Below are 26,674 nucleotides of genomic sequence, written 5' to 3'. Positions count from 1 at the left end.
CTTACCGCTCGCAACACCAGCTCCCATGCCACTCTCCTCGTTACTACTTGCCCGCCTACTGGAGGAAGCGACGGATGGCTCCTCCAAGATCTTTGCTGGACAGTAGCTGCTGACTGTCCTCTAGTAGCTCGTCCTCGCTGTATAATGAAGCTGTTCCCACAGCATATAATACTTCTCTGGCTGAGGGAACAGAAAAGGACAGAGGCAGGTTGAGGACAGGTGAGGGTACAGGGCTTGCTCCTGGGCCATGCTAACTAAGGGTTATGTCTGATGAACCCACAACTCTTGGCTGGGGGGGTCTGATGTCACTTGGGACGAAGTGGATGACTGAGTCAACCATTCAAGAACTGCTGGGTTGCTGGTCAAGACACGACTGCTAGATGACACCAGGAGCTCAGGCCTCTCGCTGCGACTCCTGCTGCCATGCCCCCTTACTCTGCTGCGACCTGTGCCTGCGCCAGAAACATGTAGGCCTCTGCCACTCCCCTGTGCAGGGCCTGGCACTTCTCTGTCTGACATACTGTTAGATCAAATAAATAAATAAAAAGTAGTGTTGATCACGAATATTCTAATCGCAAATTTTTGTTGCAAATATCGGCACTTCAAGAATTTGCAAAGATTTAGAATGTAGTGCTATAGCTATGTAATCGTGAATATTCTAGATTATTTTTTTTCGTCAGTACCCTCACTGCTTCTTGCTTGTGGGCCAATGAGAAGGGCTGCAATATCTTTGTCTGAGCTTAGCAACATCCCTAGCAACCAATAGGAAAGTTGCCTGCCCCTTTCTATATTAGAAACTCCCAAGCAGCCATTTTCTGCTGTTTTTTGTAGTTCTGAGAGAGAGAGAGCAGTGACATTGCTGTGTTCTGTGCTTTGCTGAGTCATTTACATTGCTGAGTCAATTACATTAGATAGTTAGATAGTATATAATACAGATAGCTGATAGGTTCCAGTGCAGGTTGTTAGGTGTTGTAATAGGAATTACTATACTATGCCTTTTCTCCAGTCTCGGGAAACTTCTAGCAGCTTGAAAAATTTAGCAAAAGTGACCCACACTTCACCACACAACGGCAAATACTTTTTTTTTGTGCCTCTAATAAACGCCAAAAAGTGCTTTAGAACATATAACTGCACCACTGAACAGCAAATAATATATATATTTTTTGGCCACTAATACATGCCAGAAAGGGCTTCAGAACATATACAGTGGGATGCGAAAGTTTGGGCAACCTTGTTAATCTTCATGTTTTTCCTGTATAAATTGATGGTTGTTACGATAAAAAATGTCAGTTAAATATATCATATAGGAGACACACACAGTGATATCTGAGAAGTGAAATTAAGTTTATTGGATTTACAGAAAGTGTGCTATAATTGTTTAAACAAAATTAGGCAGGTGCATAAATGTGGGCACTGTTGTCATTTTATTGATTCCAAAACCTTTAGAACTAATTATTGGAACTCAAAAGGTCTTGGTAAGCTCAGTGACCCCTGACCTACAGTACATACACAGGTGAATCCAAATATGAGAAAGAGTATTTAAGGGGTCAATTGTAAGTTTCCTCTTTTAATTTTCTCTGAAGAGTAGCAACATGGGGGTCTCAAAACAACTCTCAAATGACCTGAAGACAAAGATTGTTCACCATCCTGGTTTAGGGGAAGGATACAGAAAGCTGTCTCAGAGATTTCAGCTGTCTGTTTCCACAATTAGGAACATATTGAGGAAATGGAAGACCACAGGCTCAGTTCAAGTTAAGTTTCGAAGTGGCAGACCAAGAAAAATCTCGGATAGACAGAAGCGACGAATGGTGAGAACAATCAGAGTCAACCCACAGACCAGCAGCAAAGACCTACATCATCTTGCTGCAGATGGAGTTGCTGTGGAATTGTTCAACCATTCGGTGCACTTTGCACAATGAAATGCTGTATGTGATAGTGATGCAGAGGAAGCCTTTTCTCTGCCCACAGCACAAAAAGTGCCGCTTGAGGTGGGCTAAAGCACATTTGGAACAGCCAGCTTCATTTTGGAATAAGGTGCTGTGGACTGATGAAACGAAAATTGAGTTATTTGGCTATAACAGGGGGCGTTATGCATGGAGGAAAAAAAAACACAGCATTCCAAGAAAATAACCTGCTACCTTCAGTAACATATGGTGGTGGTTCCATCATGCTGTGGGGCTGTGTGGCCAGTGCAGGGACTGGGAATCTTGTCAAAGTTGAGGGACGCATGGATTCCACTCAGTATCAGGAGATTCTGGAGACCAATGTCCAGGAATCGGTGACAAAGCTGAAGCTGCGCCGGGGCAGGATCTTTCAACAAGACAACGACCTTAACCACTTGCCATCTGGGCCATTTGCCCACTTCCTGACCAGGCCTATCGCTGGGTTCACACCTTAGCATTTTACAGCGCGTTTTACAGATTCTGCGGTTTACAGAAACACCCCACATGTGGTCATAAACTGCTGTATGGGCATACAGCGGGGCGCAGAAGAAAAGGAACTCCACATGGTTTTTAGATGCCATGTCCCATTTGAAGCCCCCTGATTCACCCTTACAGTAGAAACTCCCAAGAAGTGATCCCATTTTGGAAACTAGGGGATAAGGTGCCAGTTTAATTGCTACTATTTTTGGGTACATATGATTTTTTGATCATTCATTATAACACTTTATAGGTGACAAAAAAATGGGTTGTTTTAGCACAGTTTCTTTTTATTTTTACAGTGTTCACCCGAGGGGTTCAGTGAAGTGACATTTTTATAGAGCAGATTATTACGGACGTGGCGATACCTAATTTGTATACTTTTTCTTATTTATTAAAGTTTTACACAATAATAGCATTTTTGAAACAAAATGTTTTAATGTGTCCATGTTCTGAGAGCTATAGTTTTCTTATTTTTTGAGAGATTTTCTTATGTAGGGGCTCAATTTTAGCGGGATGAGGTGACGGTTTTATTGGTACCATTTAGTGGGACATACGCATTTTTGATCACTTGGTGTTGCACTTTTTGGGATGTAAAGTGACAAAAATTGCATGTTTTGACAGTTTTTTTTTGTTTTTTTTTACGGTGTTCACCCGCGGGGTTAGGTCATGTGATATTTTTATAGAGCTGGTTTTTATGGACGCGGAAATACCTAATATGTATACTTTTTTTTATTTTTTCCATTTTCCATTTTTTTTTTTATTCCTTACTTGGGGAATTTTTTTTTTTTTTTTTACATGTGTAACCATTTTTTTTTTTCAACACTTTCCTTTTTTTATTTTTTATTTTACACTATTCATCCCCCATAAGGTCATACAAGACCTCTGGGGGACATTTTCTTCACTTTTTCACTGTTAATTTCTCCTGTAACTGGGGCTGACATAGTAGCATCAGTTACAGGAGAAATGCACCCCTCCAGAGAGGCTGTACAGCGCTGTACAGCCTCAGTGCAGACCTCACACAGCTCCTGCACTCTCCGGTCCCGGCGGTCACGTGACCGCCGGGCCGGAACAGGAAGCGCATAGCGTGCAGCTGCTGTTTCTGAACGGACGTTTTAAAACGTCCATTCAGAAATAGAGATCCACCTCCCGGACGTTTATATCCTATGGGCGGACGGGAGGTGGTTAAACACTGCTCAAAATCCACTAAGGTATTTACGCAGAGGAACCAGTAAAACGTTCTGGAATGGCCATCTCAGTCCCCAGACCTGAATATTATTGAAAATCTGTGGTGTGACTTAAAGAGAAAATATGAGGGATTCAGCCCGCACAACCCCTAGCAGGTGCAGATTGCTATGGCGAAATACAGATACAAACGCAAAAACACAAAATGCAATCGCACACTGCAACCAGCACTCTGCCCTGCCTTTATGCTGGATGTTGAATAAGGCATTGGTGTACATTTTGGCCAAAGCGTAATAAGCCACTCACCACGTCAAGGTCGCCTTAATGAGTGGTCCCTAACACTAGTTCCTACCTTTTATGGGCCATGACAGCCACACAAAGTCTAGGGAGTGACATAAAGAGAGCTGTCCATGCTCGAAAGCCATTAGACCTGAATAAACTAAAGATGTTTTGTAAAGAGGAATGGTCCAAAATACCTTCAACCAGAATCCAGACTCTCATTGGAACCTACAGGAAGCATTTAGAGGCTGTAATTTCTGCAAAAGCAGGATTTACTAAATATTGATTTCATTTCTTTTTTGTGGTGCCCAAATTTAGGCACCTGCCTAATTTTGTTTAAACAATTATAGCGCACTTTCTGTAAATCCAATAAACTTCATTTCACTTCTCAAATATCACTGTGTGTGTCTCCTATATGATATATTTAACTGAAATTTATACAGGAAAATACTACGATTTATACAGGAAAATCATGACTATTAACAAGGTTGCCCAAACTTTTGGATCCCACTGTAACTGCACCGCTGCACGTCAAATAGGCCCTTACTTTTTTCCACTTATACACGCCACAAAAGTCTTTAGAACATATTACTGCACCGATGAACGGCAAATAATATTATTTTTTTTTTGCCAATAATACACTCCAAAAAGGGCTGTAATTTTCTCACTTCACCACACAACGGCTAATAAGCCCTTTTTTCCCAGTAATACAAGCCAAAAAATGTGCATTGCACAAGGGCAAATAAGACTTAGAAATATTTCCTTGTAATAAACCCTGTTAATGGCTGTATCAAACGGCAATTGCACTCCAATAACAAGAACGGTTTGCTGGAATTACAGAGCTGTATAATGGCAATTTAGATCCGCATGCAGTGCAGCAAGGTGTTAATATGATTTTTCCTGTTGCCCAGGCTGTAAACTCCCTTACTGAATGAACCCTTTTCTGCTTCAATACTGTGGAATGATTCCTCCCTATCCTTAACTTCAACTTCTATACAGCAAAATAAAAGTTTTAAAGTCTTTTCTTCCACTGTCCCTAGCGCCTACTGACATCTCTCCCTGCACTAAGTACACTGGAAAATGTCTGAATCCAAGATAGCTGAGGCTATTTATTTAAAAATACATCACAGGGCTGTCTGGCTGCTGATTGGCTGCATGCATGGCATTGTGGGTGATCCCTCGTTCCCAGAGTTCCTTGCTCCATGTGCAGCAGCTATTTTAGGAAAAAATGTGATTCGTTACCACGAAGTGTGAGGAAATTCGGATTAAGTGCAAATCAAATTTTTCCTGAAATTCAGGTCGAATTCCACTTCGTCAACTTCGATTCGCTCATCTCTACTAATAAGCACGGGAAAAACACACACCATTATGTGGTAATACTATAGCTTGGTGTTTAAGTGATTGGTTCTGCATGTAGTGATCCGAGGTTTGAATCTTGGGAGAAACATCAAATTTTTTTTCCTTCAGATATTTTTTTCTTCTTCCACATTTATCCCATAAGAAAAGTATTTGTCCTTATTATATTGAAAATGTTTTTTTGTTTTTTTTTGTTTAGAAAGCTAAATAATATTACTGGTTTCTTTATAATCATTTATTGTGCCTGTGAATAAATAGGTAATAGGTTTTATAAAAAATCAAAAAAAAAAACATTCTCAATATAGTAAGGCTTTATTCTATGATTATATTAATTATTGTAGTATTGCCTTTTTAATATCTAATACATTATCTCTACATGCATGGTAAAGCACTATACCAATAAGCTATAGCAGGCATGGCCAACCAGCGGCTCTCCAGCTGTTGTAAAACTACAACTCCCACCATGCCCTGCTGTAGGCTGATAGCTGTAGACTGTCTGGGCATGATGGGAGTTGTAGTTTTGGAACAGCAGGAGAGCCTCAGGTTGGCCATCCCTGAGCTATAGCATTACCACATAGAGATGCATGTTTTTTCTATGCTTATATGCTATCAAATATTACTGGTCTCATCATGATCATATATTGTGCCTGTGAATAAAGCAGTAATATGTAGATTAACTTTGAGCAGATCTCAGTGTGGCTTTAGTACAGACTGTTTATAATACACAAATATACAGTAGATATGTATAAGCCAGGACACAGGGGGTGTTAGGGTACTTTCACACTTGCGTCAGAGGATTCCGGCAGGCAGTTTAGTCGCCGGAACTGCCTGCCGGATCCATCAAAATGCTTGCAAACTGATGGCATTTGTTAGACAGATCAGGATCTGTATGACAAATGCATTGAAATGCCAAATCCGTCTCCCCGGTGTCATCAGGAAAAAAGGATCCGGCATTTATTTATTTTTTACATTTTTTGCGGTCTGAGCATTCGCAGACCGCAATGCCGGATCTGTTTTGCCGGAACACTCGGGGCCTTAATGCATGTCTGGAATTCTGGCAAGTGTTCCAGAATTTTGGACGGAGATAACACCGCAGCATGCTGCGGTATTATCTCCGTCTTGAAAAGTCAAAAAGACTGAACTGAAGACATCCTGATGCATCCTGAATGGATTGCTCTTCATTCAGAATGCATTTGGATAAAACTAATCAGTTCTTTTCTGGTATTGAGCCTCTAGGACGGAACTTGATGCCGCAAAAGAATAACACTAGTGTGAAAGTACCCTTACAAAGCAGTGTTCCGATGATTCAGCCCCTCTTCTGAGTGCTGGAAATTATTATTTGCATATGAATAGAAACGCATATTTCTCTGCAGGGCATGCACTGTCCCCCTGCTCACACCAGCACATGTCCAGGCCCGTTTGAAGTTCACCAATAACCATCTGGTTGATCCAGAGGAAGCATGGGAGAAGGTCATGTGCTCAGATGAGACCAAAATAGAACTTTTTTGTATCAACTCCACTCGCCGTGTTTGGAGGAAGAAGGATGAGTACAACCCCAAGAATACCATCCCAACCGTGAAGCATGGTGGTGGAAATTTGGGGGTTCTTTTCTGCAAAGGGGACAGGACGACTTCACCGTATTTAATGGCGGATGGAGCCATGTATCGTGAGATTTTGGTCAACAACCTCTTTCCCTCTGTAAGAACATTGAAGATGGGTCGTGGCTGGGTCTTCCAGCATGACGATGACCCAAAGCACACAGCCAGGGCAACTAATGAGCGGCTCCGTATGAAGCATTTCAAGGTCCGGAAGTGACCTAGCCAATCTCCAGACCTGAATCCAATCGAAAATCTTTGGAGGGAGCTGAAACTCAATGTAGCCCAGCGACAGCCCCAAAACCTGAAAGTTCTGGAGAAGATCTGTATGGAGTAGTAGGCCAAAATTCCTGCTGCAGTGTGCAAACTTGGTCAATAACTACATTAAATGCCTGACCTCTGTAATTGTAAATAAAGCTTTCTGTACCATGTATTAAGTTCTGTTTTTCTGTTGTATCAAATTATTATTCCATGCAATAAAATGCAAAGTAATTATCAAAAAATGATAGTGTGATTTTCTGGATTTTATATATTTTTCTTTTAGATTCTGTCTCTCACAGTTCATTTGTACCTACGATAAAAATTACAGACCTCTCCATTCTTTGTAGGTGGGAGAACTTGCAAAATCACCATTGTATGAAATCCTTATTTTCCCCACTGTGTGTGTATCTATCTAATATATAAAGCTGAGTGCATGTATGTATGTGTGAGTGTGTTTGTATGTATGTATGTCTGCTAAAGGAATCCGCATTTGCAATCAAGAAATTTGGCACACAGGTACATCTGGTGTCTGGGAAGGTTTTATCGGGGTCTCGGGTCTCTAGCACGTACTGTTCCTGAGATATTCCCCCAAAAATGCATTAGCCAATAGAAGCCTGGTTACATGACCAGGTCACATGATCAGCCAATAGACACTCGCAGGCCCTTAGTCTCCACAAACACACAGTTTTAAACCCGGTTTCCATAACAACCGAGCGATTATTTCCCCCCACTGCTGTAGGTCAGCTTTAAAGGAGCAGGGAGCTGTGGATGACACTGTTAAGGGAGCAAAATGCTGTGGAGGTCACAGTTAAGGGGACAGTCCACTATGGAGGTCAGTGTTAAGGGGCAGATTTCTGTAAAGGACACTGTTAAGGGGGTGGGGTATTGTTGAAAACACTGTTAAGGAGATGGGGTACTGTGGAGGTCACTAATAAAGGGGTGGCTGCTGTGGAGGTCACTGTTAAAAGGACGTGGCGCTGTTCAGGTCTCTGTTAAGTGAACGGTGGAGGTCACAGTTGAAGGGTTTCTGTCACCAAAATTAACCCTATTAAACTGGCTGACATTAGTGATGTGCTAATGTCACAGACCCTAACTCTACTATTCTTATGCTTACTGATGGCCCCCTTACCATACAATTTTAACTTTTATGATATGCAAATTAGTCTCTAGGAGCAGGGGGCGTTGCTCCTGCTCCTAGAGGCTCCGTTCTCCCATCTCATGTCACGCCCTGCTGTCCTTGATTGACAGGGCCAGCGTTCATATTCTCCTGCCGGCCATGTGTGCAGGATAAATCTGGCACCTTCGCAGTGCCGTTCACCCAGCACACATGGCTGACAGGAGGAGACAAACGCTACCTAGCCCTCTCAACAGGGCCGGTTCTGGGGCGAAAAACAATAAGGGCCCTCCCCCCATGACACTTGCTGACTTTTACAGAAGAAACTGTATATTGCGGGGCACAATATATACTATATGTGTATAACATAAACATATTTCATCTGAAAACTTAGGCCCCTTTCACACAGGCGAGTATTCCTCGCGGGTGCAAAAACACAGAAATATAGTGGCAAATCTGGGGGAGCTGCTCAACCCCTAACACTGTAGCGTGTTTTTCATTGGGGGAGCAGTCCCACCGCATGTGGACCGCAGCAAACGACTATCCCCAGCAAAAAATATTTTGCATACGGTGGAGGATGTCGGCGCGGTCCACATGCACCACAAAGGCATCCTACACAAAACGGAGCATTGTGCGGATGAAAATATAATCATAAATCACAGAAGAAATGCACCAAACGGATATGCCACTGACTATACTGGCTAGTCATAAATGCAGATATTAAAAGCTGAGACTTTCGCCAATATATTCCTGTCAGGAAGATATCTGAGCCCACATGCACCACGTCACGGCTCTCAGCATGGCAAGGGGTCCTACCACTACTCTACCTATGGTGTGAACAAGGTCTGAAGGTGATGTAATCCAGCTCACAGCCAAGCTTCCACACAACCGCCTAGCAGGACAACTAGTGCAATGTGCATTCCTCGCGGGTGCAATGCGTGAGGTGAACGCATTGTATAGCATTCTGGATACAGAATGCAAGTAAAATAGTGATGGAGGGGTTAAAAATAAAAAAAATTAACTCACTGAGTCCACTTGATCTTCTGTAATGTTGAGCTGCCGGCTAAGGACCTGTAAGTGACGTAACATCACATGGTCCCTCACCATGGTGATGAACCATGTGATTGGACCATAGTGACGTCACCACAGGTCTTTTGCCAAGTCCTGAAGATAGAACAGAGACTGGCAGCTATGGAGCAGGTAAGTTAACTTTTATTTTTTTATTTTTAAACCCCCTCCATCCCTAATTTATTTTGCATTCTGTATTAAGAATGATATTATTTTCCCATGTTATAATGGAAAATATTAAAATCTACACGACACCTAACCGAAACCTGAACTTCAGTGATGAAGTTTGGGTCTGGGTACCAAACATGGCGATTTTTCTCACGCACGTGCAAAACACATTAAAACGCTTTGCACTCGCGCGGAAAAATTATGCATTTTACCGCAACGCACCCACATCTTATCGGGCCCTCACACGCCACGCTCGTGTGAAAGGGGCCTTACAGTTACTTGGCTTGACCCTTGGGGATCTCGGCACTGCTTCAACACTTTGGCCGCTGGCTCGGTGAAGCTGATGTTGCGTTTTATCCTAATGAGAAAGATTTCATAATAAGGATTTGGAGAATGGGCAGAGGGATAGCAGAGCAGGAAGAGGCTGGTGCTGCTACTAGGGTGTCATACCATGTGGAAGTAATAAAGCCCACCATAATGCCGCCCCCCAGTAGAAATAATTCTCCTTGTAATGTGAAAGTGCAAAAAATACCCCCTTGTAATGCCCCCAGTTGAGCTAATGTCCCCATAGTGCCCCCATAATGTGCCAGTATAAAATACCCCTATATAGTGCCCCAAGTAAATGCCCCCATAGTGCTTCTCTCCCTCTCCCTCCTAGTGCCCCCCATAATGTAGCAGTATAAAATGCCCCATATATAGTGCCCCAGTAGATGCCCTCAGTGTCCCCCATAATTTGTAAGTATAAAATACACCACCTCAGTGCCACCGTGGATGACCCCATAGTACTATAGTACTCCTCTCCCACCTTCCCCATAGTACCCACCATAATGTATGCCAGTATAAAATGCCCCTATACAGAGCCCCCATATAAAATAACCGTTCTTTGTGGCCTCAGTAGATGCCCCTATAGTGCCCACCAATAATGTGCCAGTAAGAAGTCCCCCAATAATGTGCAAGTAGCCAGAGCCCCCCCTATATCATGTACCAGTAGCCAGAGCCCCCCCTATATCATGTACCAGTAGCCAGAGCCCCCCCTATATCATGTGCCAGTAGCCAGAGCCCCCCCATATCATGTGCCAGTAGCCAGAGACCCCCCATATCATGTGCCAGTAGCCAGAGACCCCCCATATCATGTGCCAGTAGCCAGAGCCCCCCCCCATATCATGTGCCAGTAGCCAGAGCCCCCCCCCATATCATGTGCCAGTAGCCAGAGCCCCCCCATATCATGTGCCAGTAGCCAGAGCCCCCCCCCATATCATGTGCCAGTAGCCAGAGCCCCCCCATATCATGTGCCAGTAGCCAGAACCCCACATATCATGTGCCAGTAGCCTGAGCCCCCATCATGTGCCAGTAGCCATAGGCCCCCCAATCATTTGCCAGTAGCCATAGAGCCCCCTTATGTCCCAGTAGACATAGGCCCCCCGATCATGTGCCAGTAGCCTGAGCCCCCCCATCAACATGTGCCAGTAGCCAGAGCCCCACATCATGTGCCAGTAGCCACCAGTATTGACAACAACAACAAAAAAAAAACACTTCTACTTACCTCCTTGGCAGCGATGTGACGCAGGCCTCTTCCGGCCTGTGTCCCACGCTGTACGGCTCAGGGGTAAGGCCAATTTTAAGGAGGCTGGGCACTATGGGGGGTGGGGGGTCAGTGTTAATGGGGTTGACTGCTGTGGAGTTCACTGTTAAGGGGACGGGGTGTTCTAGAGGTCACTGTTATGGGGGGATACTGTCTATTTCCGTTAACGACACACACAAACATTAAAGGGGTTCTCCGGGCTGTTCATATTGATGAACGTCGCATCCGCAGCGGTGAGCAGGTGTAATTACACCCAAGCCATCTCAGTCATTTCAATGGGACAGATCGCTCCTTTAGAAGTGTTTTGGAACGAGCAATCCCATTGAAGAGAAGGGAACGGCTTGGGTGTAATTGCACCTGCTCACCGCTGCGGATGCGACAGCGAGCAGGTAAACAATGAAGAGGAGGCAGCGCTCGCGCGGTGCGCACCTTCTCTTCAAACAGCTGATCGGACCACCGCCAATCTGATATTGATGACCTATATAAAACTTAATGTGACATGTCCAACTGTTCAATGTTTCAGTACTTTTTGCACATCTTTCTGTACTCTAACAAGGAGCTTAATCGCAAAATTTGCAACAGGTGTTTCATCTATGAATTGCCCAATATATTTCCTGGTTCAATTAGATTTGGTATTTAAACAGTCCTCCTCCTCATGCTGTTCACATTTTGGTATCATGAGACCAAGACGACACCTGACAAATGATCAACAGTACATCGCCATTGCAAGGCTTCAAGTAGGATGTTCTCAAACAGAAGTGGCCACTGAGATTAGAGTGTCACAGAGTTTTATCAGCAGGTTGCCACAGAGAGACTGGGGGGAGTCGCAGAAAGGCATAGAAGTGGACGTCCTTTGGCCTCATCCCACACTGACCTTTCATTGTGAACAATGCCCTGTGGAACCGGATGATGAATGCCAAACAACTCCAGCTACATTTAAGGGAGGTTGAGAGGCACCCAAGTGTCACTTCTGACCGTTCGAAACCGTTTGCATCAGCATGGTCTTTGTGCTTGACGACCTGTAAGAGTAACTGACCACACCACCAGGCACAGAAATAATTGTCTTGCTTGGGCCATGGAGCATCTATGCTGGACGAGGGACCAGTGGGCCTCAGTGCTGTTCACTGATGAAAGTCGATTCATGCTAAGCAGAAATTATGGCTGCCAACGATGTTGAAGATGTCAAGGAGAGCGCTATGCATCAGACACTGTTGTCACCAGAGGAACCTTTGGTGGTGGTGGTGTTAGTGTGGGCATGTGTGTCTAGTCAATACAGAACTGCCCTACACTTTGTGAACGGTATAGTAACAAGCCCATAATGCTTTTTGCCCTTAGTGACCACTAATACACCTTTTTACTGATGTAAACAAAGGGGGTTTTAGCTAAACAACTGGCTTTAATCAATCATTACATGTATCCAAAATGGTACATTAAAACTATAAATTGTCCTGCAAAAAATAAGACCTCTTTCAAGTACATTGATGAAAAAACAAAAAAATTATAACTCTTGGAATGCGATTTAAATAAAATGTGTGGTCACTAAGGGGTTAATAACATCATTAATTCAGTCATTGTGCCTCTGCATGAACAACACAGGCCTAATTTCATCTTCATAAATGACAATGCTCCAGCTCATCGAGGACGCATCATTAGGGAATGGCTTCTGGAGATTGGGGGACCTCAAATGGAGTGGCCTGCGCTTTCTCCAGACCTGAATCTCATTAAAAAACCTATGGAGTCGCTATGTAGAGCCTCGTAACTGTGTACCCCAGAACCTCAATGACCCGAGGAGCGCCTTCCAAGAAGAGTGGGATGCCATTCCTCAGGAGACAATAAGTTAACTTGTGAATAGCATGAGATGTCATTGTCAAGTTATTGAAACATTGACATTCTTTATGTGTGTGTGTGTGTGTGTGTGTACTACCTTTTGAGGTTCTTGCCCTAAGCTTTTGCCCCAAAGTTAACATTAGTGAGCCCTTCTCCTTTGCCGAGAAAATCCATCCCACATCCATCCCATGCTGTCTAATCAGGTGCTGATTAGACAGCATGAATTTTGTACAGATGTGCCTTAGACTGGCCACAATAAAAGACCACTCTGAAATGTGCAGTTTGATCACACAGCACAATACCACAGATGTCACAACATTTGAGGGAGCGTGCATTTGGCATGCTGACTGCAGGAATGTCTACCAGAGCTGAATGTCTACCATTGCCCATGCAATGAATGTTTATTTCTCTACTCCAAAGACGTTTCAGATAATTTGGCTCTACATCCAACCGGCCTCACAACCGCAGACCACGTGTAACCAAACCAGCCCAGGACCTCCACATCCAGCATGTTCACCTCCATGATCATCTGAGACCAGCCATCCGGACACCTGCAGCAACAATCTGTTTGCATAACCAAAGAATTTCTGCATAAACTGTCAGAAACTGTCTCAGGAAAGCTCATCTGCATGTTCGTTGTCCTCATCGGGGTCTGGACCTGACTGCAGTTCGTCATCATAACTGACTTAAGAGGGCAAATGCTCACATTCTATGGCGTCTGGCACGTTCGGGAGGCGTTCTGTTCACGGATGAGTCCCGGTTTTCACTGTTTAGGGCCGATGGCAGACAGCATGTGTAGCGTCATGTGGGTGAGCGGTTTGCTGGCGTCAATGTTGTGGATCGAGTAGCCCATGGTGGCAGTGGGGTTATGGTATGGGCAGGCATGTGTCATGGACAACGAACACAGGTGCATTTTATTGATGGTATTTTGAATGCACAGAGATACTGTGACGAGATCCTGAGTCCCATTGTTGTGCCATTTATCCACGAACATCACCTCATGTTGCAGCATGATAATGCACGGCCCCATGTTGCAAAGATTTGTACACAATTCCTGGAAGCTGAAAACATTCCAGTTCCCATGGCCAGCATACTCACCAGATAACTCACCCATTGAGCATGTTTGGGATGCTCTGGATCGGTGTATACAACAGCGTGTTCCAGTTCCAGTTCCTGCCAATATTCTGCAACTTCGCACACAGCTATTGAAGAGGAGTGGAGCAACATTCCACAGACCACAATCAACAACCTGATCAACTCTATGTGACGGAAACTGACACATTTCAGAGTGTCCAGTGTGGGCAGTCTAAGGCTACTTTCACACTAGCGTTCCGGCGGATCCGTTCTGAACGGATCCGCTCATATTAATGCAGACGGAGGCTCCGTTCAGTACGGATCCGTCTGCATTAATAACTTTAAAAAAATTCGCAAGTGCGCAAGTAGCCTGCGCGGATCCGTTCAGACTTTCAATGTAAAGTCAATGGGGGACGGATCCGCTTGAAGATTGAGCCATATGGTGACATCTTCAAGCGGATCCGTTCCCATTGACTTACATTGTAAGTCTGAACGGATCCGCACGCCTCCGCACGGCCAGGCGGACACCCTGTCCGTGCGGAGGCGAGCGGAGCGGAGGCTGAACGCCGCCAGACTGATGCAGTCTGAGCGGATCCGCTCCATTCAGACTGCATCAGGGCTGGACGGCTGCGTTCGGGTCCGCTCGTGAGCTCCTTCAAACGGAGCTCACGAGCGGACCGACGAACGCTAGTGTGAAAGCAGCCTAAGGCACACCTGTGCAATATTCATGCTGTCTAAACAGCACCTTGATATGCCACACCTGTGAGGTGGGATGGATTATCTCGGGAAAGGAGAAATGCTCACCAACAGAGAATGAGACAGATTTGTGAACAATATGTGAGAGTAACATAGTACATAAGGCCAAAAAAAGACATTTGTCCATTCAGTTCGACCTGTCATCCTGCAAGTTGATCCAGAGGAAGGCAAAAAAAAACTGAGAGGTAGAAGCCAAATTTCCCACTTTAGGGGAATAAAAAATTCCTTCCCGACTCCAATCAGAATAACTCCCTGGATCAACGACCCCTCTCTAGTAGCTATAGCCTGTAATATTATTACTCTCCAGAAATACATTCAGGCCCCTCTTGAATTCCTTTATTGTACTCACCATCACCACCTCCTCAGGCAGAGAGTTCCATAGTCCCACTGCTCTTACCGTAAATAATCCTCTTCTATGTTTGTGTACAAACCTTCTTTCCTCCAGACGCAGAGGATGTCCCCTTATCACAGTCACGGTCCTGGGGATAAATAGATGATGGGATAGATCTCTGTACTGACCCCTGATATATTTATACATATTAATTAGATCTCCCCTCAGTCATCTTTTTTTCTAAAGTGAATAACCCTAATTTTGATAATCTTTCAGGGCACTGTAGTTGCCCCATTCCAGTTATTTCTTTAGTTGCCCTCCTCTGGGCCCTCTCCAGCTCTGCTATGTCTGCCTTGTTTAAAGGAGCCCAGAACTGTACACAGTACTCCATGTGTGGTCTGACTAGCGATTTGTAAAGTGGTAGGACTATGTTCTTATCACAGGCATCTATGCCCCTTTTGATGCAACCCATTATCTTATTGGCCTTGGCCGCAGCTGCCTGACACTGGTTTTTGCAGCCTAGTTTGCTGTTTATTAAAATTCCTAGATCCTTTTGCATGTCAGTGTTACCGAGTGTTTTACCATTTAGTATATACGGGTGACTTGCATTATTCCTTCCCATGTGCATAACTTTACATTTGTCAGTGTTAAACCTCATCTGCTACTTATCTGCCCAAGCCTCCAATCTATCCAGATCCCTCTGTAGTAGTATACTGTCCTCTTCAGTGTTAATTACTTTACACAGTTGAGTCTCATCTGCGAAAATGTATACTTTACTATGCAAGCCTTCTACAAGATCATTAAATATATTGAAGAGAATAGGGCCCAATACTGACCCCTGAGGTACCCCACTAGTCACAGTGACCTAATCTGAGTGTGTACCGTTAATAACCACCCTCTATTTTCTATCATTGAGCCAGTTACTTATCCACATACAGATGTTTTCTCCCAGTCCGAACATTCTCATTTTGTATACTAACCTTTTACGTGGTACAGTGTCAAATTCTTTGTAGAGAAGTCCAGATATGCGACATCCATTGATTTGCCGCTGTCAAGTCTAGAACTTACCTCCTCATAGAAACTGATTAAAGTTTGACATGACCGATCCCTCATGAAGCCATTCTGATATGGCGTTATTTGCTAATTTCCGTTGAGATGCTCTTAGATAGCATCTCTTAGAAAACCTTCAGTTTACCCACAACAGATGTTAAACTTACCGGCCTATAGTTTCCAGGCTCTGTTTTTGGACCTTTTTTTTAATATTAGCACCACATTTGCCATGTGCCAATCCTGTGGGACATTCCCTGTAAGTATAAAGTCTGCAAATAGAAGAAATAAGGGTCTGGCTATGACATTACTTCCCTTAGGATACGGGGGTATATGCCACCCGGTCCTGGCGATTTTGTCTATTTTAATCTTTTTAAGTCGCTGATGTACTTCTTCCTGGGTCAGACAGGACACTTTTAATGGGGAATTTATTTTTACATTCTGCATGTCATCTGACAGTTTATTTTCCTCAGTAAATACATTGGAGAAATAAATATTTAACAGCTTTGCTTTCTCCTCATCGCTCTCTGCGACTCCCCCCTCATTACTCTTTAAAGGGCCGACACCTTCAGATTTATACTTTTTAACATTTATATAATTGAACATTTTAGGGTTAGTTTTACTCTCTTTGGGAATTAATCTCTCGGTCTCTAGTTTGGCTGCTTTTATTAGTTTTTTGCATGTTTTTTCCTTATAGTTTTTCAGTGCTTCCGTGCCACCCTCCTGTTTTAGTGATTTATATGCTTTCTTTTAGTCATTTATTGATTTTTTTTTCCATTCTATTTATCCACATTGGTTTCTTTTTGTTCCTTAACCTTTTATTCCCATACGGTATGTACCTCTCACAATGAGATTTTAGGTTGCTTTTAAAGATATCCCATTTTGTGGCTGTATTTTTATTTAGGTTGCTTTTAAAGATATCCCATTTTGTGGCTGTATTTTTATTTTTGAGGACTTTGTCCCAGTTAGTTAGGCCTATGGCCTCTCTTAGTTGGCTAACGTTAGCTTTTTTTGAAGTTTGGCATTTTGTTCCTCCCTGTAGAAAAGCTCCTTTGAATGATAATTGGAAGGTTATTACTTTATGGTCACTATTTCCCAGGTGTCTGTTGTTCTGTCAGGCCTATTGGTTAATACCAAGTCCTGTATTGCTGTCCCTCTAGTCGGGTCCTGAACTAGTTGGGAGAGGCAATTGTCTTTGGTTATTGCCAAGAACCTGTTTCCTTTATGAGATATACAAGCTTCAGTTTCCCAGTCTATATCTGGATAGTTGAAGTCCCCCATAATAACCACCTCATTTACATTTGCCGCCTTGTCTAATTTAGTACTAGATTTTCTGTGGTATATTAGGTGGTTTATATATTAAATGTATTTAATAAATGTATTATAATAAATTTAGTAATTTATTATTGTTTTTAGCTCCATGTATCTCTACCTACAGTGACTCCACATGTTCATATCCCTCACTTATATCTTCATGGAGTGTGGGCTTTAGACAAGACTTTACATAAAGGCAAACCCCTCCCCCTCTCCATTTATTTTTGAGGATCCTTTCTAAACAGACTGTAACCTTGTACATTAACTGCCCAGTCATAGCGATCATCCAGCCATGTCTCAGTTATTCCCACTATGTCATAGTTCTCCTCACACATCACGAATTCCAACTCCCGAGTTTTATTAGTCAGGCTTCTGGCATTAGTATACATACATTTGAGAGGTTTATGTATATTTTTTACCCTACACCTTTCCTTCTTAACTGTTCTAGTCCCTCCTTCCATTCCTCCCCCAGTCCCACTACCTTTCCCCCGGTCTCTATCTGCACTATCTTCCTCTCCTATAATGTAATTTCCCTCCCCCAGTCCCTAGTTTAAGCACTCCTTCAACCTAGCCATCTTTCTTCCCAACACAGCTGCCCCTTCCCCACGTCCTTACAATAGAACCTGTAGCCGATAGAGAAGTCGGCCCAGGTATCCAGGAACCCAAACCCCTCCTTACTACACCAGTTCTTGAGCCACTTGTTAATCTCCCGCTGCCTTTCTTGTGTGGCCCATGGTACAGGCAGTATTTAAGAAAATACTACCTTTAAGGTCCTTGCCCTAAGCTTTTGACCTAAATCCCTGAAATAATTTTCAAGGACTCTCCACCTACCTCTAACTTTGTCATTGGTTCTGATATGGACTATGACCGTTTAGTCTTCTCCAGCCCCTCCCAGTAATTTGTCAACCCGATCTGCGATGTGTCGAACAGATTGCCCTATCTGTTCCCCTAATAATGGAGTCTCCCACTACCAGCACCTGTCTGGCCTGACCTGCTCTCCTGGTTCCCTGCTTACTAGAGCTGACATTCCCCTGACTGGCAGAGGAAGTGTCCTGCTGCACCAGTGCTGTCCCTGGACTGCATCCCCCTCATCTGCCAAACGCGCAAACCTGTTGGGGTGTGTCAGATCAGGGTTAGCCTCCCTGGCACTCTTCCCTCTACCCTGCTTTCTAACTGTTACCCAGCTAGCTACCTCACTTTCCTCAGCCTCCTCTCTGTCACCCTCCCCCTCATCTACCCCAAAGAGTGTTTGCTAGGTGAGAAGCAAACTCTTTTTTGCAAATTGTCAATTCCTCTCAGTGTTGCAACTTGCCCGTTTAGAGACTCGATTTGCGATTCCAAACGGTTAATTTGTTCACATCTTGAACAAAGATATACACCCTCGAACAGCTGTTCCAGGACTGAATACATAATGCAAGATGTGCACTGGACTGCAATGTCAATTGTGCAACACATACTAGATGGGGATTACAAAATTAAAACAGTAAATTTGATTTAAAATTAGACCCTGTCTGCTATAGTTGAAGGACTACCTAGAATTAAGCCAACAACATACAAGGAAATTATATCCAACCTTAGTTTCCTGCTCTTTGTCTTAAACTCCTTTTCTTTAACTCCACTTAATAAGACGCCCACTTAGTACAGCAAGCCTCAGGAAGAGCAAGCTCTGGGAGAGTTCAGTGGTTCAATTTATAGCACCTGGTTGCCCAGGCCACTCCCCTTAATCAAGCAGAGAAAAAAAAAATGGGTTTAAATGGCAGTACTAAAATGCTAAAACTTAACTTTCAAGGATCTCCGCTTCAAACCACACTCGGCCACCTGCAATAACTCCCACAAAATCACACTCAGCACCAGACGTCCTTTTCTTTAACTCCACTTAGTACAGCAAGCCTCAGGAAGAGCAAGCCCTGAGAGAGTTTAGTGGTTTAATTTATAGCACCTGGTTGCCCAGGCCACTCCCCTTAATCAAGCAGTAATCAGTCTTTTGTGTATGTAGAAAATGTTTCAGATCTTTAAGCTCAGCTCATGCAAAAGCGTTTAGTTCAGTATATATATGTCGCAGGGAAATTATGAAAATAAAGATTTGATCAAATCCCTAAGGGAAATGATGAGAATGGAGATTTGAATGCTGCAAAACACCTGAATAGATCAGCTGAAAAAAATGAAAGAAGTTTCTTTGAATAAATGTAAAGACTTGTTAGTGGATTCCACAGTTTTGGTATATGTACCCAAGTAAGATAGAGGCCCATTAGATGGAAATAACATTGTGGGGATTGTATTAGATATAAAAAATAATTTATACCAAATTGGTACCTCAGTGGGAATTATAAAAGATTGGCTACCTAGAGACGCTCTTCAAATAGCTACTACAACATATACCGAAACAGTTCCCCAAACTAACCTAAGTCTGCGTGAGATTGCAGGAAAATTATCCTTATTTGGAGGTCAAGGTGTTCTTGTGAACAATCCAAAATACTATGTAAAACAAAAAGATGTGCCTGTAAAAGTGAAGTACTTTGTAACTCGAGATGCCACAAATCAACAACGTGTTTTAATAAAAATGAATGAACATTATTACTTATTAATTACATTCACTAAAAATATTTTAAATTTCACAAAAATATCCTTTTTTTAAAATAAATATCAGCTTAAGTACCGTTTTCTTACAATATTATTTCATCTTATTATTATATTATCAAAAATATTAAACTTTTCACTAAAACAGTCCATAAATTGATCATCTCCCTTAGAGATTTGATCAAATCTCCATTGTCATCTTAGGGATTTGATCAAATCTCAATTTTCATAATTTCCCTGCGACATATATATAATTATTAAACAAGCTAGCAAATATAATTGAAGTAACCTTGTTCTCTACTGAGGCTTTTGGTGAGTTCCTTATTATTACTATATATTCTTTATACAGGGTGTACATGTCTGAGTCTTTTTTTCTATATTTATCCAATGCAGACTACAGAAATATCCATTATGATGACTGGAATTCCCAATGTGGGAAAATCCTCTCTGATAAATGCTCTTCGCAGAATACATATAAAGAAAGGTATGTCCAGTCATTTTATGTTTCCCTATACTTATTAGTACTGTTTGTGTAAAATTTAAAGGGTTTCTGTCACCAGATTTAACCCTATTAAGCTAGCGGACATTAGCGATGTGCTAATGTCAGCTAAACCCGTTATGCCAGAAATCTAACTTGTATAATATGCTAATTAGCCTCTAGGAGCAGGAGGGCATTGTTCCTGCTCCTAGAGGCTCCGTTCTCCCACCTTTGTCGCCTCCCTCCAAGTCCTGATTGACAGTGTCAGGCAGCGCTCGCATCTGTCTGCCAGCCCTGTTCTCTGGTGAAAACTCGCGCCTTTTAAGCATGTGTTTTCCTATCTTAGGGAAAGCCTCTAAAGTCGGAGGAGAACCTGGAATAACTCGCTCAGTGCTTTCTAGAATACAGGTCAGTCTTATTATTAGCTTTAATCACTTTTTCAATGTACAGTATACAGAATAAGATACAACCTGTAGCACAACAGATTAAGTTGCAAGGTGAGTATTTTTATTGAAAAGTGGCTAAAAATTACATTTCAGTACATAGACCTTTCTCAAACTACTTAGATAATCGATACATTTTCTCCACTGTGAGGATGCACATTAGCGCTTGTTTTCACCTTTTCATGACTATTATCTCTAATAAATAAAAGTAGTTTGAGAAAAGTCTACTGACTGATACGTTAAGTAATTTGTAGCTACTTTTCAATAAAAATTCGCACCCTACTCCAAGCACAATAAAATTAACACAGTGTGCCACAAGATTTTGATTGTAATTTTACAATGTGCAGTAAATTTAGCTGCTTAACAGCTGCCTATTTGATTTTTTTAAAAATAGCCTAAACATTTCTGTACGACTTCTTTAAATGCAATCCGCCGTTCTTTTTGAGGATCTGTCATGATATTGACAAACTCTTGATCAACTATAAGCGATCTAATGTTTGGTCCAACAAACACACCTTCCTTAAATTTTGCCTCCGACAGGCCTGGAAACTTGGTGACCAAGTATGTGAAGCATTCTCCATCTCTTCGAAGTGATTTTCCGAATTGCTTCATCAATCCCAATTGTATGTGGAGAGGTAGTAGAAGAACTTTATGGGAAGGTACCAAAGTTTCTCGGAGGACATTTTTTTCACCAACTGTTAACACCCTTGGCTGCCAGTGTTCATTGTGTGACAGATCCAGGACTATGGTTTCCCCTCATTAATCTGATACTGATGATCTATCCTAAAGATAGGTCATCATCATTAAACTTAGTGACATCATTTATAAGGCTTAAAAAAAACAAAAGACCACCATCTTCAGTCTGTTATCCTGCAAAGTTGATCCAGAGAAAGGCAAAAACAAACAAAAAAAAAAAAAACGGTCAAAGCCAATTTCCCTCATTTTAGTTAAAAACATGTTAAAGAAAAACCCTAAAATAGTAGAATTCTGGGCTGGAACATGGGTAGTGCATGAGCGAGCAGGATGCAGGGCTCTGCAGCTCTTCTTATCTTGGTCCTCCTGCATCTAAAGTGCCTGGAGATTCTGAGCCACTTGCCCTTTAGTGCCCCACTTTGTCTTGACTGGGCTGAACACTCTGGTGCCCTTTGTGACAAGATTGAACCACCTTCAGGATTTTTACCTACCTTTTCCTGGCACCATTCAGGCCCTATTTTGACTGAAAGATGTTACCCTCACCTTCAGTCCTAGGACCGCTTATTCATTTTTCCAGATCTGGTGATCATTCATGCATTTTGTGTTTTGGGACCATTTTGCCTGCATAAATGTGTTTTAAGTTTGAACATTTTAATCATTAAACATTTTAATCCTAAAATCGGGATGGATGAGATGTGCCCCAGAAAGATTTTTTTTTTTAAAAGGATTTCTTGCTATGGGGGAAAGCTTATTGTCGTTGCATTTTCAATTTAGGATGAGAATTTCTGCTCTCTTCTACATAGTACGCAATGCTTGCCAAGCCTTGTGGGATGTATTGCGTGAAGATTATATCCAACCTCAGAACATTGGCTAGAAGTTCTGAAAAGTTGTTCTAAGAAACATTGGCTGAGAAGTTCTTAGAAATCTGCCAATTTCAAAATTGTGTCAATGCAGTGGATAGAAAACATATTACATAGTAACATAGTACATAAGCTGGAAAAAAGACATTTGTCCATCTAGTTCGGCCTGTTATCCTGCAAGTTGATCCAGAGGAAGGCAAAAAAAACCTGGGAGGTAGAAGCCAATTTTCCCCACTTTAGGGGAATAAAAAATTCCTTTGCGACTCCAATCGGGCAAGAATAACTCCCTGGATCAATGACCCCGTCTCTAGTAGCTATAGCCTGTAATAATATTATGCTCCAGAAATACACTCTTGAATTCCTTTATTGTACTCACCATCACCACCTCCTCAGGCAGAGAGTTCCATAGTCTCACTGCTCTTACCGTAAAGAATCCTTTTCTATGTTTGTGTACAAACCTTCTTTCCTCCAGACGCAGAGGATGTCCCCTCGTCACAGTCACAGTCCTGGGTATAAATAGATGATGGGATAGATCTCTGTACTGACCCCTGATATATTTATACATATATATTAATTAGATCTCCCCTCAGTCGTTTTTTTCAAAAGTGAATAACCCTAATTTTGATAATCTTTCAGGGTACTGTAGTTGCTCCATTCCAGTTATTACTTTAGTTGCCCTCCTCTGAACCTTCTCCAGCCTTGTTTGCAGGAGCCCAGAACTGTACACAGTACTCCATGTGTGGTGTGCGATTTGTAAAGTGGTAGGACTATGTTCTTATCACGGGTATTTATGCCCCTTCTGATGCAACCCATTATCTTATTGGCCTTGGCAGCAGCTGCCTGACACTGGTTTTTGCAGCTTAGTTTGCTGTTTATTAAAATTCCTAGATCCTTTTCCATGTCAGTGTTACAGAGTGTTTTACCATTTAATATGTACGGGTGACTTGCATTATTCGTTTCCAAGTGCATAACTTTACATTTGTTAAATCTTCCAGAACTGGTTCAGAGTTTTTTAATTATAAAAAAATATTTCTCAATTACATTAACCACCTCCGGACCACCTAATGCACGGATGTGTCCGGAAGGTGGTTGATTCATTCCTCCTGGACGCATCCGTGCGTCTTCTCGCGAGACGCGAAATTTCGGTCAGAGCCGGGCCGGCAAAAGTTAAAGGAGTATTTCGTCAGCAACCTGCCAGCCAATGATTGTCGCTGCCAGGTTGCTGATTTTTAAAAAATCGAATCAGAAGCCAGATAACAGATCATATTTGTAAATATGATCTGTTATATGGCTGCCCTGCTCCTCTGCTGGTCCTTTTCGTCGGTTGGATCCAGCAGAGGAGCAGGCTTCACAGTGAGTAGCACCAACACTACACTTTAGCCCCAGATCACCCCCTGCACCTCAATTAACCCTTTGATCACTCCTTTGATCGCCCCTGTCAATCACTAGTGAAAGGAAAAAAGTGATCAGTGTAAACTGTCACTTTTCTTTTTTCACTGGTATTGACTGTTAGGTTTTAGGGATAGTTTAGGCCCCTTGGTTAGGTAGTTTAGGGATCAGTTAGCGCCCAGCCCACCGCACCGCAGTCCCTTATTCGCTAATCAGCATTTGTACTTTTATAGTATCTGTAAGTGATCAAAACTGATCACGGTCAGATCTATAATAGTATTAGTGTCACTTTAGTTCGACCCTCCACCCAAAACGCAGTGTTTGCCCAATGAGGCCTGATCGGTCGCCCACACGTGCGTTCACCCACGCCCGCCCCACTGCAGTGCCCAAATTTTTTTATTTTTTCATCACTGCACATTCACTTTACACGCGCTGCAGCGATAAAAAAAAAAAAAATCAGTTTTGATATTTTTTATCAACCGCAGCGGCCTCCAGTACTTCGCTAGCCTCCCATTTGTAAGACAGGCTTGCTTTTTTTCTTGGGTAGTCTCAGGGAATACCCCTACATTTAGTTGCCCAAATGTCAAACAGGGGGTATTCTTCTGAAGAGGCCTACAGGCTTCTGACCCAGTCGGATGAGGAATGGGAACCCTCATCTGATGAATCTAGCGGGTCAGAATATGAACCTGTAGAAAGCAGTGGCTCTCTGACCCAAAGTTCGGACGAGGAGGCTGAGGTCCCTGATAGCACCAGGCGTACCCGGCCCCGTGTCACTAGACCACAGGTTGCGCAGGATCCGCTTCAAGAGCAGCAGAGTGGGGCTGGCGCTGTCTGATTACGTGGTGAGGCATACACCAGCAGCGCAGCCCTTCCTGGACCTAGTACCAGCACTGCTGTATAACATGGTGAAGTAGCGAGCACCAGAAGGGCAGTTGAAGCTGGTACGGTGGCACGTGCAGTAGTTACCCCGTTGCAGCCACCGCAAATACGGGCCCGTAGAGCCCCTAGAATCCCTGAGGTGCTGGAAAACCCTGATTGGCAGTCCCCAACTTCAGCCGCACCTGTAGTTCCCCCTTTCACCGCCCAGTCTGGAGTTCGGGCTGAGACAGCTCAGATCGGTTCGGTCCTGGGATTTTTTGAGCTGTTCTTAACTGCGGAGCTCTTAGACTTAGTTGTGGCAGAAACAAATCGGTATGCCACACAATTTATAACCGCCAACCCGGGAAGCTTTTATGCCCAGCCTTTCCGGTGGAAACCAGTCCAAGTTTCCGAAATTAAAATTTTTCTGGGCCTTCTCCTCAACATGGGTCTAACTAAAAAGCATGAATTGCAGTCATATTGGTCCACAAACCCAATTCATCACATGCCCATGTTCTCTGCTGCTATGTCCAGGACACGATTTGAGACCATCCTGCGTTTCCTGCACTTTAGCCACAACACCACCTCCCGTCCCAGAGGCCACCCAGCTTTTGACCAGCTCCACAAAATTCGGCCCCTCATAAACCATTTCAACCAGAAATTTGCAGATTTGTATACCCCAGAGCAAAACCTCTGCATAGACGAGTCCCTAATACATTTTACCGGGCGTCTTGGCTTCAAACAATACATCCCAAGCAAGCATCGTCCGGTATGGGCTCAAATTGTATAAGCTCTGTGAAAGGGCCACAGGCTATACCCACAAATTTCGTGTCTATGAGGGAAAAGATCAGACCCTGGAGCCGGTCTGTTGTCCTGACTACCTGGGGAGCAGTGGGAAGACAGTCTGGGACTTGGTGTCACCCTTATTCGGCAAGGAGTACCATCTTTATGTGGACAATTTCTACACAAGTGTGGCCCTCTTTAGGCATTTGTTTCTAGAACAGATTGGCGCCTGTGGCACCGCACGAACTAGTCGCGCGGTTTACCCCCAGCGGCTCGTTACCACCCGTCTTGCAAGGGGGGAGAGGGCTGCCTTGTGTAACGAAGAACTGCTCGCGGTGAAATGGAGAGACAAGCGTGACGTTTACATGCTCTCCTCCATTCACGCAGACACGACAATCCAAATTGAGCGAGCAACCCGTGTCATTGAAAAGCCCCTCTCAGTCCACGACTATAGCCTTCACATGGGAGGGGTGGACTTCAATGACCAGATGTTGTCTCCGTATTTAGTGTCCCGTAGAACCAGACGCTGGTATAAGAAGGTGTCTGTATATTTGATTCAATTGGCTCTGTATAATAGTTTTGTTCTCTACAGTAAGGCTGGGAGAACTGGATCCTTCCTCAAATTTCAGGAAGAGATCATCGAGAACCTCCTGTACCCGGGAGGTTCCGTGGCCCCATCCACCAGTGTAGTTAGCAGTCTACACGAGCGACATTTCCTCAATGTCGTTGCCGGTACCTCAACCCAACCGTCACCCGAAAAAGATGTTGTGTCTGTAGCAGGAATGGAATAAGGCGTGACACCCGCTATTTCTGTCCTGACTGTCCTGACCACCCTGCCCTATGCTTAGGGGAGTGTTTCTGGAAGTACCACACACAGGTACACCTAGCATAAAGATCACATCTACCAGGACAGGCACACAGGGCTATTAGGGCCCATTCACTCACAGCTGCTGCAAACGTCTCCTTTCACCTGGGACAAAGTGCATAACGCACTTCGCCACATCTTTGGGCGATTTGCGCTTCGCACATTGACCCATGGGGAAGGAAAGGTTTGTTCTATAAAGGTAAAAAAAAAAAAAAAACACCAGTAAGCAAAAAGGTTAATGTTCAGTTCAAATAGTTAAAGTTTATATGTTCTCTTCCAAAGTTAATAAAATTATTGCGTTGCGGCCTGGTTTTTTCTTTTTTTTTTACCTTCCAGGTGGACCAACCGATC

At 43.3% G+C, this 26,674-nt stretch overlaps 1 protein-coding gene across 3 annotated transcripts in view; it reads left to right on the top strand.

The window, feature by feature from the left end:
* The window catches only part of MTG1 (mitochondrial ribosome associated GTPase 1), a 356,260-nt gene that overhangs the window by 146,700 nt on the left and 182,886 nt on the right, over window positions 1-26,674 (top strand). For all 3 annotated transcript variants that reach the window (XM_044296242.1, XM_044296244.1, XM_044296245.1), the window contains exons 6-7: window positions 20,348-20,438; window positions 20,779-20,840. In XM_044296242.1, the coding sequence (XP_044152177.1) occupies window positions 20,348-20,438; window positions 20,779-20,840 (153 nt within the window). The remainder of the gene's footprint in view (window positions 1-20,347; window positions 20,439-20,778; window positions 20,841-26,674) is intronic.

This window comes from Bufo gargarizans, chromosome 6 (assembly GCF_014858855.1).
Source record: "Bufo gargarizans isolate SCDJY-AF-19 chromosome 6, ASM1485885v1, whole genome shotgun sequence".
NCBI lineage: Eukaryota > Metazoa > Chordata > Amphibia > Anura > Bufonidae > Bufo > Bufo gargarizans.
The sequence above is the reverse complement of the archived record's forward strand: the minus strand, read 5'-3'. Positions and strand labels throughout refer to the sequence as shown.